The following is a 13,676-nucleotide window of genomic DNA, read 5'->3' as shown; positions in this document are numbered from 1 at the left end:
AAAAACACCCTATATAAAATGACCCGGGGCGAAGGAGAAGGTGAACACATTGCTCCAAAAACACAGGGGCCCAAGTCAGAACATAGAAGAAAGGAAAATAAAAACTCTTACATGAAGGAATAGCAGAAAGATCCCATAGGTAGCCGCTGAATGAAGAAACAGCTATGTGCCTCAGGGAAAAGGTAGAGGGACATGGGAGGACCTTAGGAATCCTGGGAAATGTAGGCCCTGGCCCCATCCCTCAACAAAAGCACCAGATCAAGTTGACCTATCAGAGATGGCATGACCCAGGGTGGATCTCTAGAAGCTTGTGATCCAGACTGAGAGCATAACAGACACTACTCCATAGCAGGGAGGAGGAGGAGGAAGCAAGAGCTCCCAGAGAAACTGAAGTACTTTTAGAACCTGAAGAGATGGAAGTAACTTTTGAATTTCTAGAGTCTGAGTCAACTGAAGAAATAGAATTGAGACTCGGGAATATGAGTGAGCCCTATATAAGCTATCTTCACAGGTTTGTGTTGGGTTTTGGGGTTTTTTTTTGCCAGAAGTTTGTTAGAAAGGCTTTAGGGAGGAATCTACCAAGTACTGCAAGAGGGTGGGGCCTTTCTTTTTGCTTTCTCTAAACCTTGGGAGAGAAATATAATTTGATTTGGAAGATAATTAATAGTGGATTGTGTTCTACAGTATATGCTTTGAAACAAAATTGTAGATTATAGAGAGAGAAAAACTATGGAAAACCATGGGAGATTTTATGACAGTTCTGGCTGAAGGCGAGATATGATGCAGATTGGAATTGATTAGCTCAGCTATGAACTCTGGCAGGTAAAGCTGCAGAAGAGAAACTGTGTTTTTGCTTTCCTTTTTGGGACTTATACTGTGAGTCAGGGATCTGGGGGAGAGGTACACATCTCCCTCGTTATTTGCGGGGAATAGGGGCAGAGCCGGACCGCGAATGGCAAAAAACCGCAAATATCCGGCTGACCCACCCCCGCCTTCCTCCCGCCTTCCACCGGCATCCTGGCCTTACCTGGTGGTCTAGCGGGTTTTCGGGGCAGGAGCGATCTTCCTATGCTCCTGCCCCGTGCAGATCGCCAATAGGAAATGGCTGTGGGGAGTTCCTGTAGTCTCTCAAGACTACGACGGGAGCTCTCCACAGCCATTTCCTATTGGCGATCTGCACTGGGCAGGAGCGTAGGAAGATCACTCCTGCCCCAAAAACCCACTAGACCACCAGGTAAGGCCGGGATGCCGGGGGGAAGGCAAAAATATGGGTTTGGTTTTTTTCCCCTCCACCCCAAAAAAATTGCGATTATGTGAAATCGCGAGTGTGGAAACCGCAAATGGGGAGGGGGAAGTGTAGTCAGTTTGGGATGGGATGACCCAGGCCAGGCCGGGCCCCCTTATATGAAAAGGGAGGGGCTTGAGCAATTTCTAACATTTTATCTCTGTATCAAGGCTGGGGGATGGCATCATGCCCACTGGGCCACCAGTGAATGGAGTTTATCCTCTGGAGGAGGAGGAATCCACACCAGCCTCTGAGTTAGGCTTGTGGGCCTTTACATTAATGCTGTTGCCATCTAAAAGCACCATTTTTATGTCCAGGATAAAATGGGATGGCCTCATTTATAGAAGAGGCTGGGCTTCGGGGGTTTATAACATACCTCTCCTTGCATCGGGTCGTGGGTGGGAAAGGGAGGAGGCATTGCAGAAATGAGTACTAATCAGCAAACACTGTCAAAAGTTAGTACACAGGTCCTTTAAGGCGCTAAATTTTAAAAATCTTGTTACAAATTTAACATATTGTTTACATTGATACTATCCCCCTCTTTTACAAAGGTGCGTTAGCCGTTTTAGCACACACTAAACGCTAACATGTCCTTAGACTTATAACGGGCGCATTAGCATTTAGCGCGCACTGATATTTCACGTGCACTAAAACGCGTAGCGCACCTTAGTAAAAGGGGGCCTATGTTAAATAACCACCTCTAGTTTTCACATATTTTCATGTCAGGGAAAAATGTTTAGTCCAAATTAAATACCCTTAATTATTGGCACAACAAAGGATTAACAGCATAAGAAACACACGCTTACCTTGATTGTTTCATATGTGTCAGTGATAAGGGCAATGAAAAGACTTAGCACCATATAAATAAAGAGGCTGATGAAAGAGTACAGGTAAATCCGACTGAACAACCAGACCAGGTAGCTTTTCTGCTGCATCACCGCAAATGTGGCAAACATGTCATCTCCATTTATCAAGGAGAAAAGACACTCCGAAACCATGTTCAAGGACCGGAACTATTGGAGAAGAGAACAAGGATCTCATCACAGGATAGGCACAAACAGCAGATAAATAAACACAGCAGACGCAGAGGACATACACAAAAGAAACAGGTATATAAATAGGGGAGGGACTGCACAGTAACAACACCAAGGATGCCACACAGATTCCTACACAAGAAGAAGCCACTTCAGACAACCTTGAGACATAACTCGCACGCAGCGGGAGAAGGCGTATAGGAAAGATCAAGAAGCATAGAGGACCTGGGAAACAAGGAGAAGCCACTACAGACTGGCAAGCAAACAGCAATGGAAGCAGAAGATGGAAGCAGGTTGTTGAGCTATCCAGTTTTCTGCACCGTTTATCATATGTATGTCCCTACATTGTGACTTTTACTCTGTCTCTCTCCCTCCCTACAAATATTCATGTATTCGAAGACTTCATTGTAATTTTTCACTGACTGTTCAGCTCTTCTTATTGTAAACTGCCTCGAACTACTATGGCTTTGGTGGTATATAAAAATAAAATTATTATTATTATCACTATAAGAAATAAGAATTGCCATACTGGGACAGAATGAAAGCCCATCAAGTCCAGTATCCTGTTTCCAATAGTGGCCAACCCTCCAGGTCCCAAGTACCTGGCAGAAACCCAAACAGTAGCAACATTCTAAAGCTCAGATTGTGATGTCATAATACCTCATTCCACCCATGCCTAAGAGCCAAACTCATTAGTGATGTCACAATGGATTGATTGTCCTATGTTTGGCTTACATAAGAATTAAGAATTGTCATACTGAGACAGACCAAAGGTTCATCAAGCCCAGTATCATGTTTGTAACAGTGGCCAACCCAGGTCCCAAGTACCTAGATAGATCCCAAGTAGCAAAACAGATTCTATGCTTTTTAGCCTAGGAATATGCAGTGGATTTCCCCAAGTCATCTCAATTATGGACTATGAAATGGACACTTTGATAAGCTCCACTTTGAAACTGGAGCTACATAGAACTTATCTCAGACACGCTGTGTAGTGAAATTCTCCCACTGTCCGATGAACCAAATGATAGTTTGCCCAAATTCTCCCACTGTTCGATGAACCAAATGATAGTTTGCCCAATCCTCGAAGGGACCTGTTTCGCCGTTCACACAGGCGTGCACACCTTTCGATGAAGGTTCATTTCTTTTTATTGAAAGGTGGGCACGCTGGCATCAGTGTAGTGAGTTTCCACAAAAAAATATCCCCTGCATAAATATTTGACCCTTGAAAAAGACTGTGTGAACGGCGAAAAAGGGTCCCGTGGGGGATTGGGTGAACTATCATTTGGTTCATCGGGCAGTGGGAGAATTTCACCACACAGCGTGTCGGAGATAAGTTGCACGTTTTTGAATTTACTGCTTTATGTGAACCAGTACTTATTTCAAAATGATAGTAAAAGCTATATAGAAAAAAAAAAAATACTGAGAGAGTTTTGATCAATGAAAGATAACGGAACCCACGGGCCGCATCGAGGTGGAAGAAGATATCTTCTTTTTCAAGGGTCCCGCGGCAACAAGGGGGCATCCGTGGAAAATCAGGGGCGGGAAACTGCACGGTGACACTAGGAAGTTCTTCTTCACTGAAAGGGTGGTTGATCGCTGGAATAGTCTTCCACTTCAGGTTATTGAGGCCAGCAGCGTGCCAGATTTTAAGGCCAAATAGGATAGATATGTGGGATCTATCCGCAAAGATAGATGGGGAGGGTCATTGGGGTGGGCAGACTTGATGGGCCGTGGCCCTTATCTGCCGTCTATTTCTATGTTTCTATACAGACTTCTTCATCTTTTTAGATGGTCTGTAGGGTTAATGAGATTGTTTCCTCTCTGAATAGAAATTTAAAAACTTAATAAGATAAAAAGAATTAATTGAATTCCATCTTGAACTGCTGATGAGATCACATATTTTCTTTGGTTATAACTTATATGGAGATCTCTTCATCCTCTCTGTGTTAAGAACATAAGCATCGCCTCTGCCGAGTCAGACCACAGGTCCATCGTGCCCAACAGTCCGCTTCCGCGGCGGCCCCCCAGGTCAGTGACCTGCAAGTGATCCTCTACTATATCCCTCAATCCCCTTTTCCTTCAGGAACCTGTCCTGTGTTAGTTATAATGATCCTGAAGCTCCACCAGCTGCAAGGGTTCTCTCGTGACAAGAACTCCTCCCTCTCCCACATGCTTCAGCCCATGGCACTATCCAAATGCTGGCATCATGCTGGCCTTTCCCTGCCGCATATGCTGAGTTATGTGCATGCATGGGGAGGGCGGGGCAGGGGAGGCAGCAGTGCATAATCAGAGCCGTGGGCCGAAGCAAGTGGAAGAGGGAGCAGTTTCTTGTTGCCAGAGGACCCTTGTAACTAGTGGGGCTTGGGGATCCCCACCAGCTCAGGTATTTTTAATGCTTTGAATTGGCCCGGGAAGTGATGGGGGGATGTGGATACCACATGTGTCCACCCAGTGGTCCACCTAAAAATTTGAGGTCTGACTATGCCTCTGCAGTGTACACAGTCCATATGGGCGTTTGGGACTCCTGTCACTTTACAAAATGAGAATACCTTAATGTGATAAGGTCCCAACACGATCCAGCCACAGAAGCAGTAGCCCAGATAGATCATGGCAGCACAACAGCAAAAGCGGATCACATTGGGCAACGCCGCCCGCAGCGTCAGGATAAGAAGCTGCAAAAGTCAGTGTAATGAATTAGACTTCTATAGTACTAAGACAACTCAACAAATGCTGTAGTAGAACTCAGGAATTCCTTACATTGTACTTCTGAAAGAAGCCAAGGTATCGAATGACACCAAGCCATACAAGCATGGTTGACGATCCCAGAAGAATGCTGCAGATATCATAGCTTGTGAGGCTCTGTTTAAACAGAAGTCATGGATGCGTCATACACACAGCCTTAATAATGGATTTACAAAATGGCTATAACATGTGTTGTACACAGAAGTCACAGAAATCCCTCACTTTGAGAGAAAGAAAAGTCGCTTTACAGCTGGTGCTTTTCTGTTTCCTCCCACTGTACAGATTTCTCAGCTGCGGTTTCTCTAGTGAAGGCACAGTTTGGGTCTTTTTCATATGATTTTGCCTATGCTCACAAAATCAGAGAAAAACTATTTATAAATCAATGCATCCCATTTCGATCTGTGCCTGGAGCAGTTGCTGATAAATAACAAGTCCGTGTTGATAACTACACCACTAAGTCATATTCTTTTCAGCATTGTCTTACACGTCTTATGATGTAAGCCGTACTCTTGAACTCAAAGGCCTCCCAAGTAGAGAATGACATGGGGACAAATTTTCCCCGTTCCCGCGGGAACTCATTTTCCCATTCTGTCCTAGCGAGTTCTTTTCCTGTCCCTGCCCCATTCCTGCAAGCTCTGTCCTCATCTGCACAAGCCTCAAACACGTTAAAATCATAAATGTTTGAGGCTTGCGTGATTAAGGCAGAGCTTACAGGAATGGGGCAGGGACAGTGACAAAACTCACGGGGATGGGACAGGGAAATTGAGTTCCTGCGGGGATGGGGAAAAATTTGTCCCTGTGTCCTTCTCTACTCCCAAGCATTAGGAATGATGACAACTATGCAACAATATACAACTTCTCTTAGGGCAGGGATGTCAAAGTCCCTCCTCGAGGGCCAGAATCCAGTCGGGTTTTCAGGATTTCCCCAATGAATATGCATGAGATCTATTAGCATACAATGAAAGCAGTGCATGCAAATAGATCTCATTCATATTCATTGGGGGAAATCCTGAAAACCTGACTGGATTGCGGCCCTCGAGGAGGAGATACTTTGACACCCCTGTCTTAGGGGGAAGGGAATGGGGCTTGATATACCGCCTTTCTGTGGATACAATCAAAACAGTTTAGATATTATATATGAGTACTTATTTTCTATATGGGGCAATGGAGGGTTAAGTGACCTGGCCAGAGTCACAAGGAGCAGCAGTGGGAATCAAACCCAGTTCTCCAGGTTCTCAGGCCAAGTCCAATGCAGAAAGGAGCAGCTGTAACTAGAGGACCACTTGGAAGAAACGCAGAGTCAAATTTTTCCTTCTTACCTTGGCTTGAATTTCCATTTTGAGAATTGATCCAATCATAGAAAAGACATCACTAACAATAATTAATATGTACCACCCATTAACAAATTCCATCTGATCGCTCCAGCACACAGTTTTCTGGAAATGTTGATGAAAAAAAGTCACAACTTCCTAAAAAAAAAAAAAAAGGGGGGGGAGGGGAAGATACAGGTGAACTAATTTAAACGTTTAAATAAAAAAAAAAAAAAAATTGTGAGCAAGGAAGTGTATCCAGTAAGAGGTATACCTACTCTCTGAAGCTTTATTCCTTTCACCACTGATCGTGTGCAGAGCATTAATGAAGAGAAGCATGTCAAGATGACAAATGCATCAAAGATCATCATGTAATGAGTATTCTTCTGTACTAGAAGAAAGAAGAAATTGCTTACTAAAAGTCACTTCATTTGAGGGAATCAAACCTTAGATAAATTTTCTGAAAAGAATTATGTTTTCTTTGATCCACAACTAGGAGAACAACTGTGGAACTGATGATCTTGATAGAGTCTTTATTAACCAATTGTAGTACAGTGGTACCTCGGTTTACGAGTGCACCGGTTTGTGAGTGTTTTGCAAGACGAGCAAAACATTTGCAAAATCGGCGCCTCGGAAACCAAGCTTGCCTCGATTTGCGAGCGGCGCCCCCCGCGATCCAGCACCCTCCCCCCGCAATCCGGCATCCCCCCCACTCACGTCGCATCCCCGCCAAGATCTGAAATAATAATAACAGTGCGCGGGGACAACGAGACAGGCGATCACTTCCTGTCCCTCTCTGCCGCGCAAAAAAAAAAGCCTCCCTCCAGGCCTGATTTAAAATCCTCCCCCCCGGTCCGCCACTGCTGCTGTCCTTACCTCCCTGCTGCTGCTAATTGCCGCTCAGAAGTGATTGACTGGCCCGGAACGTCCTCTCCTACGTCAGAATTGACATTGGGAAGAAGGCTTCTGGGTGGCGATTAGCAGCAGCAGCAGGGAGGTAAGGACAGCAACAGTGGCAGCGGACAAGGGGGGGGGTAAATCAGGCCTGGAGGAAGGCTTTTTTTTTTTTTTTTGCGTGGCAGGGAGGTAGGTAGGCAGGCAGGCTGGCTTCGGGGGTGGGACAAAGTCTGGAAAGCAGTGAGGGGGACATAGGAAGGAGGCACTGGGGGCACTAAGGACATAGGAAGGAGGCACTGTGGGCACTAAGGACATGGGAAGGAGGCAATGGGGCACTAAAGACATAGGAAGGGGTACTAAGGACATGGGAAGGAGGCACTGGGGACACTAAGGACATAGGAAGAAGGCACTAAGGACATGGAAAGGAGGCACTGGGGGCACTAAGGGCAATGGGAAGGAGGCACTGGGGGCACTAAAGACATAGGAAGGAAGGAGGGAGGGAATAGAAAGGGACAATTGTTGGGCCTGAGTGCAGAAAGAAAGAAATGAAAGAAAGGATACACAGACAGAAGGAAACGCAACCAGAGACTCATGAAATCATCAGACAGCAAAGGTAGGAAAAATGATTTTATTTTCAATTTCGTGATCAAAATGTGTCCGTTTTGAGAATTTATATCCGCTGTCTATATTTTGCACTATATTTGTCTATTTTTCTATGGTTACTGAGGTGACATTGCATATTTTAAAGCTACAAAAACACAGAAATGTTGAAAGCCAATGTATGTTGAATAACACTTTCAACTGGAGACTAATATAGTTGTGAGACGTTATAGTATTAAAGTTTTGCAGAATATGTGAGACCAGTAACTGCTCTAATATAACTCAAAAAGAAGGAAAAAGCCTCAGAAAAGGCCCTCCCACCGCCACACAGGTGGATATAAGGTGGTTAGACGGTAACCTCACAGGCAAAACCTTCATTAAATGAGTGTTTGAGCAGAAAAACTGTGCTACACATCTACTCGGAAAATAGAGGAAAAACCACTTAGATAAGTGAATGGCAGAAATTGGGAGAGGGATTGGGGGCGGGGCTAGGGCGGGACAGACAATTAATAGATGTCCCCTATTGATGAAAAAAATAAATGGTCACGTTAAGTATACAAGATGCAATACATAGGCAACACAGTAAAAGAATTGTGGTATGGACCCAACATGACCTGTGTTTCGGTCACAAAAGACCTTCTTCCGGGGTCTGTTGTTGTTGTAAACCACAAAGAATAGATTGCTAATAAGCAAAACAATATGCAATAATGCTGAGTTTACAGCAACAACGGACCCCGGAAGAAGGTCTTTTGTGACCGAAACAAGGGCCGTGTTGGGTCCATACCACAGTTCTTTTACTGTGTTGCCTATGTACTGCATCATGTATACTACAATTGGCTAATAAAGACTCTATCAAGATCATCAGTTCCACAGTTGTTCTCCTTGTTTTTGCTCTCCTGCTTTCCTTGTGGAACTCTTTGGTGGATTGTTGTTTGTTCTCTTTTTTGATCCACATCAATTAGAATTTTTTTTATGGGAGAAAGAATCTATGGTCCCCTTTTACAAAGCCACAGTAGCGATTCTCACATTCAATTTTTATGGGCTGTGTCACATTTGCCGTGCTGCTACTCAGTACCGCGGCTTTGTAAATTAAGATATGGGTTTTCCGGATTTCAGTTAGATGGAGGGCTAAGTAAGAAAATGGGTATGATATTTGGTATAATATCTGCATAAATTTGCTAATTGCCTGATGGATTGTATTCTTTTTTTTTTTTTTAATGTTCTTCTCTTTCTCCACTGATGTGAGTTAAATTGTTGTTCTATTTTTTCCTTGTTTTGTTTGTAAGAAACTGAAATTGATTTTTAAAAAATGCTTACTGCCAGTACTTCAAGTTAAAAGAAACCACTTGTAGGTAAGACCAGGGCTTTTCTGCTAATAGCGCCAACTTGACATTTGTCAAAGCACGTCTTAAATTCCAGGCTATTACTTCAGCCACTTAAAAAAGCACCTTGGGGCTGTGGATATAATTTATCCCCTTGAGAGTCCGCCTGTGGTAGTCAACCATTTTAAACCTGCTGAGCACCACAGCTCAAATATTCAATGCCTGGTCATGTCTGGGCACCAGCAATGACTGCCCAGATCAGATCAGCCTCAGAGTTATTTATTTATTTATTGAAAAGTGATTTATTTGTTACTGAACATATCAGAGCAGCATATATGGATTCAAACCCACGCTGCTCCTTGCGACCTTGGGCAAGTCACTTAATCCCCCCATTGCCCCAGGTATATTAGATAGATTGTGAGCCCACCGGGACAGACAAGGAAAAATGCATGTAATAAATTCATGTAAAGTGTTGAGCTCCCCTGGGAGAACAGTATAGAAAATTGAATGAACGAATAAATAAATAAAATTGTGCATAATAATATAACATCTCAAAATCCAATCTTAAATTTACTAGTACATTCCATACTCTCAGCACCACATCTAGTGAGAATGTTCAGTGCTAACACTCCCTCCCCCCTTTTACAAAACCGTAGCATGGGCATCGGAGCTGTTACCACCATGGTCGGCGCTAATAACTGCGTTACGGTTTTGTAAAAGTGTGGGGATAAGTTAATTTCTATTGTTAATATTTATACTCATACTATGCATTTTTATGCAAGCAATGTTTAAGACAATATTGTCTGTTCTAGTATAATTGTAATACTATATCTTGTATTAAAAATCAAAAAAATATATTTTTAAAAAAATCTATCAGGCTCATAGTTACAGAAAATCAGATTCATAACTTAAGAAGAAAGGGAGGATATGTATAAAACAATCCAATCCAAAAGCAAAATCACTGTGACACAAAAGGGTGATAGAAATAATATATAACTATTAAGTGCGAGGATTTACACCAGCTGAAATATGGTGAAAATCTTTGCGCCGGATCAGGCATACACTGTAAAAGTAAAACTTTTGGCATGCCAATGGCCCACCCATGCCCACCCATGGCCCACCCATGCCTCTCCCATGGCACTGCCCCCTCTTCATATCCACGCGGTAGAATTTACACACAGAGCTTTACAGAATATGCCTAGCAAGATGTGCATAAATCCTAATTGTTGCCAATTAGCATTGATAATTGATTATTACTGCCCAATTATTGGTGTTAACTGGTTAGGCGTGCGCCCAAATTTCCACGAGCAATTTTGAGCGCCATACATACAATCAAAATCATAAACTTCCCAATCCATCAAGTTTCAAGTTTATTTATTTCTCTTGATTAATCGCTTAATCGGAATTCTAAGCGATGAACATTTTAAAATACATTCAATGAGAGACAAACAATACAAACTTAAATAATAACATCGGGTAATTACTTGCTATAAGTTCTCATTACATAGGGTAAGAAAGGGTTTTAAAATACAATTAATTAAAGAAAAGCAAAACATAGGAAAAACACAAGAGCGAAACATAATCCATCTGATTTTACTCTAATTTCAGTAACGTAAGAAAACCAGTTGATTCTAACATCTAAGAAATGAGAACAACAAATATGCTAGATTTGAGAGGTCCACAAAATACTGAGTGGAGTGGAATGGGTAGATGAGAGTTGTTTGCTTACGCTTTCCAGAAATATTACTAGGATTAGGGGACATGTATTGAAGCTACTAAGTAGTAGATTTAAAACAAATAGCATACATATTTCTTCACTCATTGTGTAATCAGACTCTGGAAATTGTTGCCAGAGAATGTGGTGAAAGCAGGTAGCTTAGCAGGGTTAACTTCCTAAAAGAGAAGTCTATAAGCCAGGGGTGTCCAATGTCGGTCCTCGAGGGCCGCAATCCAGTCGGGTTTTCAGGATTTCCCCAATGAATATGCATGAGATCTATTAGCATACAATGAAAGCAGTGCATGCAAATAGACCTCATGTATATTCATTGGGGAAATCCTGAAAATCCGACTGGACTGCGGCCCTCGAGGACCGACATTGGACACCCCTGCTATAAGCCATTATTAAGATGGACGTGGGTAAATCCACTGCTTATTCCTAGGATAATCAGTTTACAATCTGTTTTGTCAGGTACTTGTGGCCTTGGTTGGCCACTTTTGGAGACAGGATGCTGGACTTGATGGGCCTGCAGTCTGTCCCAGTATGGCAGCTCTTATGTTCTTAGGAATAAAAGGTGCATGTTGAAAGCTGGCCATTATTCAGTGCCTGCACCCTCAGAGTAAACCAGGCAAAGACAGGACTGCTTTTTTTAACGGTCGTATCTGTCCAATTAGGTATGTGGGCACCAGCATTGAATATCACTGGTGCCTGCATAACCGCTGACTCTAACATGTTTAGAGCTAGCCGTCAATAGGAGGTGGCAAAAATCAAGAAAGGCACACACTCTTTCTGCGAGTTTTTATCTTGGATAAAAAGTTAATACAAGAAAAATAAGGCCACTAAATCAGCCCATTAGTAGACTTATGGCATCACTTCCTAATATATGTTTACAAGTTAACACCCATAAATGCACATTTGTGTGCACTGGTGTGTTGGAACACAAATTAAATAAAACAAGCTCTGTTATTCTCAGTGCGGTTTATTTGCTAACTGTGCACTTAACTCAAATTAGGGCATGCTAATGTGCCTTATCATAACACATTAACTGCTTAATGCATATTAGTAAATGAGGCTCTTTGACTGTTTTATGTTTTTCTAAATATACACCAGAATGAAAACACTTTGGGCTAGATTCACAAAGCAAACCGATCGTGTACCGATCGGTTTGCGACCCCTTAGTGACCCCGGCCCGATTAACTTACCTCTCTGCCGACCATCCTCCGATCCGCGCATGCAAATGAGGGCAACGGCATGCAAAGTAGGCAGGGACGCGATTCACTAAACAAAACTTGCAACACCGACTGGGCTGGCCGATCAAAAAAAAGCAACTGCTGAGGACCAGTCGCTGAAGCCCTTTCCGGTTGCCCTGCCTTCTGCCACCCTGCTCTCTGCCCTGTCAGCACCTATCCTGCAGCCCCGAACACGCTGCCTGCCCCGAATGCGCTTGCCTTCCTGCCCCGAACACGCTGTCTGCCAGCCCTGAACACGCCTGCTTTCCTGCCCCGAACACGTTGCCCGCCTGCCTCCCTTCCCCGCACTACAAGCCCGTGGTTTTAACCTGCAGGCTTAAGTGGGTTAAAACCACGGGCTCCAATAAAACAATCACCTATTTTTTTTTTTTTTTAAATCTATGCCTGCCCTGAGCGATCCATGCACAACAGCGATCCATGCAGGCAGATGGGGGTGTTCCTCCGATCACCCCCATCTGCATATTTTTCCTTTCAGAATTCGTCGGACCTGTCCGGATCAGGCCCGATTGGGCAGGCTGATGAATCTAGCCCTTTAACCTAAAAGTTATTGTCTGAACTTTCTGGTGAATTAGTGTAATAAAAATGCACTTATCCAGGAAAATGCTGTAGCATTTTCTGCCTATCTTTATTTTCAGTTTTTATTCATTGGATCACTTACTAGTTTTACCACAACTAAACACGTCAAATACAAACAAAATATTAGTACATTTAAACCATTATCACTTATACAAATATTAAAGCACTAGTCTTTAAGCCCATTATATTAACGGGTGTTAGAATATATGTCTGTCTGTCTTTCTTTCTGTCTCTCTCCCTTCCCCTGTTTTTCTCTCTCCCTGGCCCCCTTTGTCTGTCTGTCTTTCTATCTCTCTCCCTGCCCCTGTGTTATTCTTCCTTTCTTTCTGTCTCCCTCCTGCTATCTTTCTTTCTTTCTCCCTCCCTCCCGCTGTCTGACCGTCTTTCTTTCTATCTGTCTGTTTCCTTGCCCCTATGTAGCAGCAGCATTTCCCCCCACCCCCACTTCCCTGTACAGCAGCATTTCCCTCCCCCACCCCACTTCCCTTAACAGCAGCAACATTTCCCACCCCCTCACTTCCCTGTGCAGCAGCCGCAGCAGCATTCCCTCCCCCTCCATTTCCCTGTGCAGCAGCATTTCCCTGTGCAGCAGAATGCATGAGATCTATTAGCATACAATGAAAGCAATGCATGCAAATAGTTCTCATGCATATTCATTGGGGGAAATCCTGAAAACCCGACTGGATTGCAGTCCTCGAGGAGGGACTTTGACACCCCTGACTTATTTGCACGTCAGAAGAGCGGGTCTTGGGTGATTGTATGTGATGATCTTAAGGTGGCCAAATAGGTTGACTAGGTGACGGCAAAAGCTAGAAAGATGCTAGAGTGCATAGGGAGTGGTATGGGCCAGTAGGCAAAAGGAGGTATTGATGCCCTTGAATAAGACTCTGGTGATACCTCATTTAGAATATTGTGTGCAATTCTGGAGACCGAACCTTCAAAA

At 43.5% G+C, this 13,676-nt stretch overlaps 1 protein-coding gene across 3 annotated transcripts in view; it reads right to left on the bottom strand.

Annotated features, from left to right (window-relative positions):
• Nucleotides 1-13,676, bottom strand: part of MCOLN3 (mucolipin 3) — a 41,785-nt gene that overhangs the window by 8,806 nt on the left and 19,303 nt on the right. The window contains exons 8-12 of one of the 3 annotated variants that reach the window (XM_033916554.1): nucleotides 6,650-6,762; nucleotides 6,381-6,530; nucleotides 5,077-5,178; nucleotides 4,869-4,991; nucleotides 2,092-2,298 (exon numbers count right to left, since the gene is read on the bottom strand). In XM_033916554.1, coding sequence (XP_033772445.1) covers nucleotides 2,092-2,298; nucleotides 4,869-4,991; nucleotides 5,077-5,178; nucleotides 6,381-6,530; nucleotides 6,650-6,762 — 695 coding nt within the window. The remainder of the gene's footprint in view (nucleotides 1-2,091; nucleotides 2,299-4,868; nucleotides 4,992-5,076; nucleotides 5,179-6,380; nucleotides 6,531-6,649; nucleotides 6,763-13,676) is intronic. The other 2 variants (XM_033916556.1, XM_033916555.1) reach the window with 2 other exon arrangements.

The sequence above is a fragment of the Geotrypetes seraphini genome, chromosome 12 (genome assembly GCF_902459505.1).
Source record: "Geotrypetes seraphini chromosome 12, aGeoSer1.1, whole genome shotgun sequence".
In the NCBI taxonomy this organism is placed as follows: Eukaryota; Metazoa; Chordata; class Amphibia; order Gymnophiona; family Dermophiidae; genus Geotrypetes; species Geotrypetes seraphini.
Note: the sequence above shows the minus strand (reverse complement) of the source record. Positions and strands in the feature narration are given on the sequence as shown.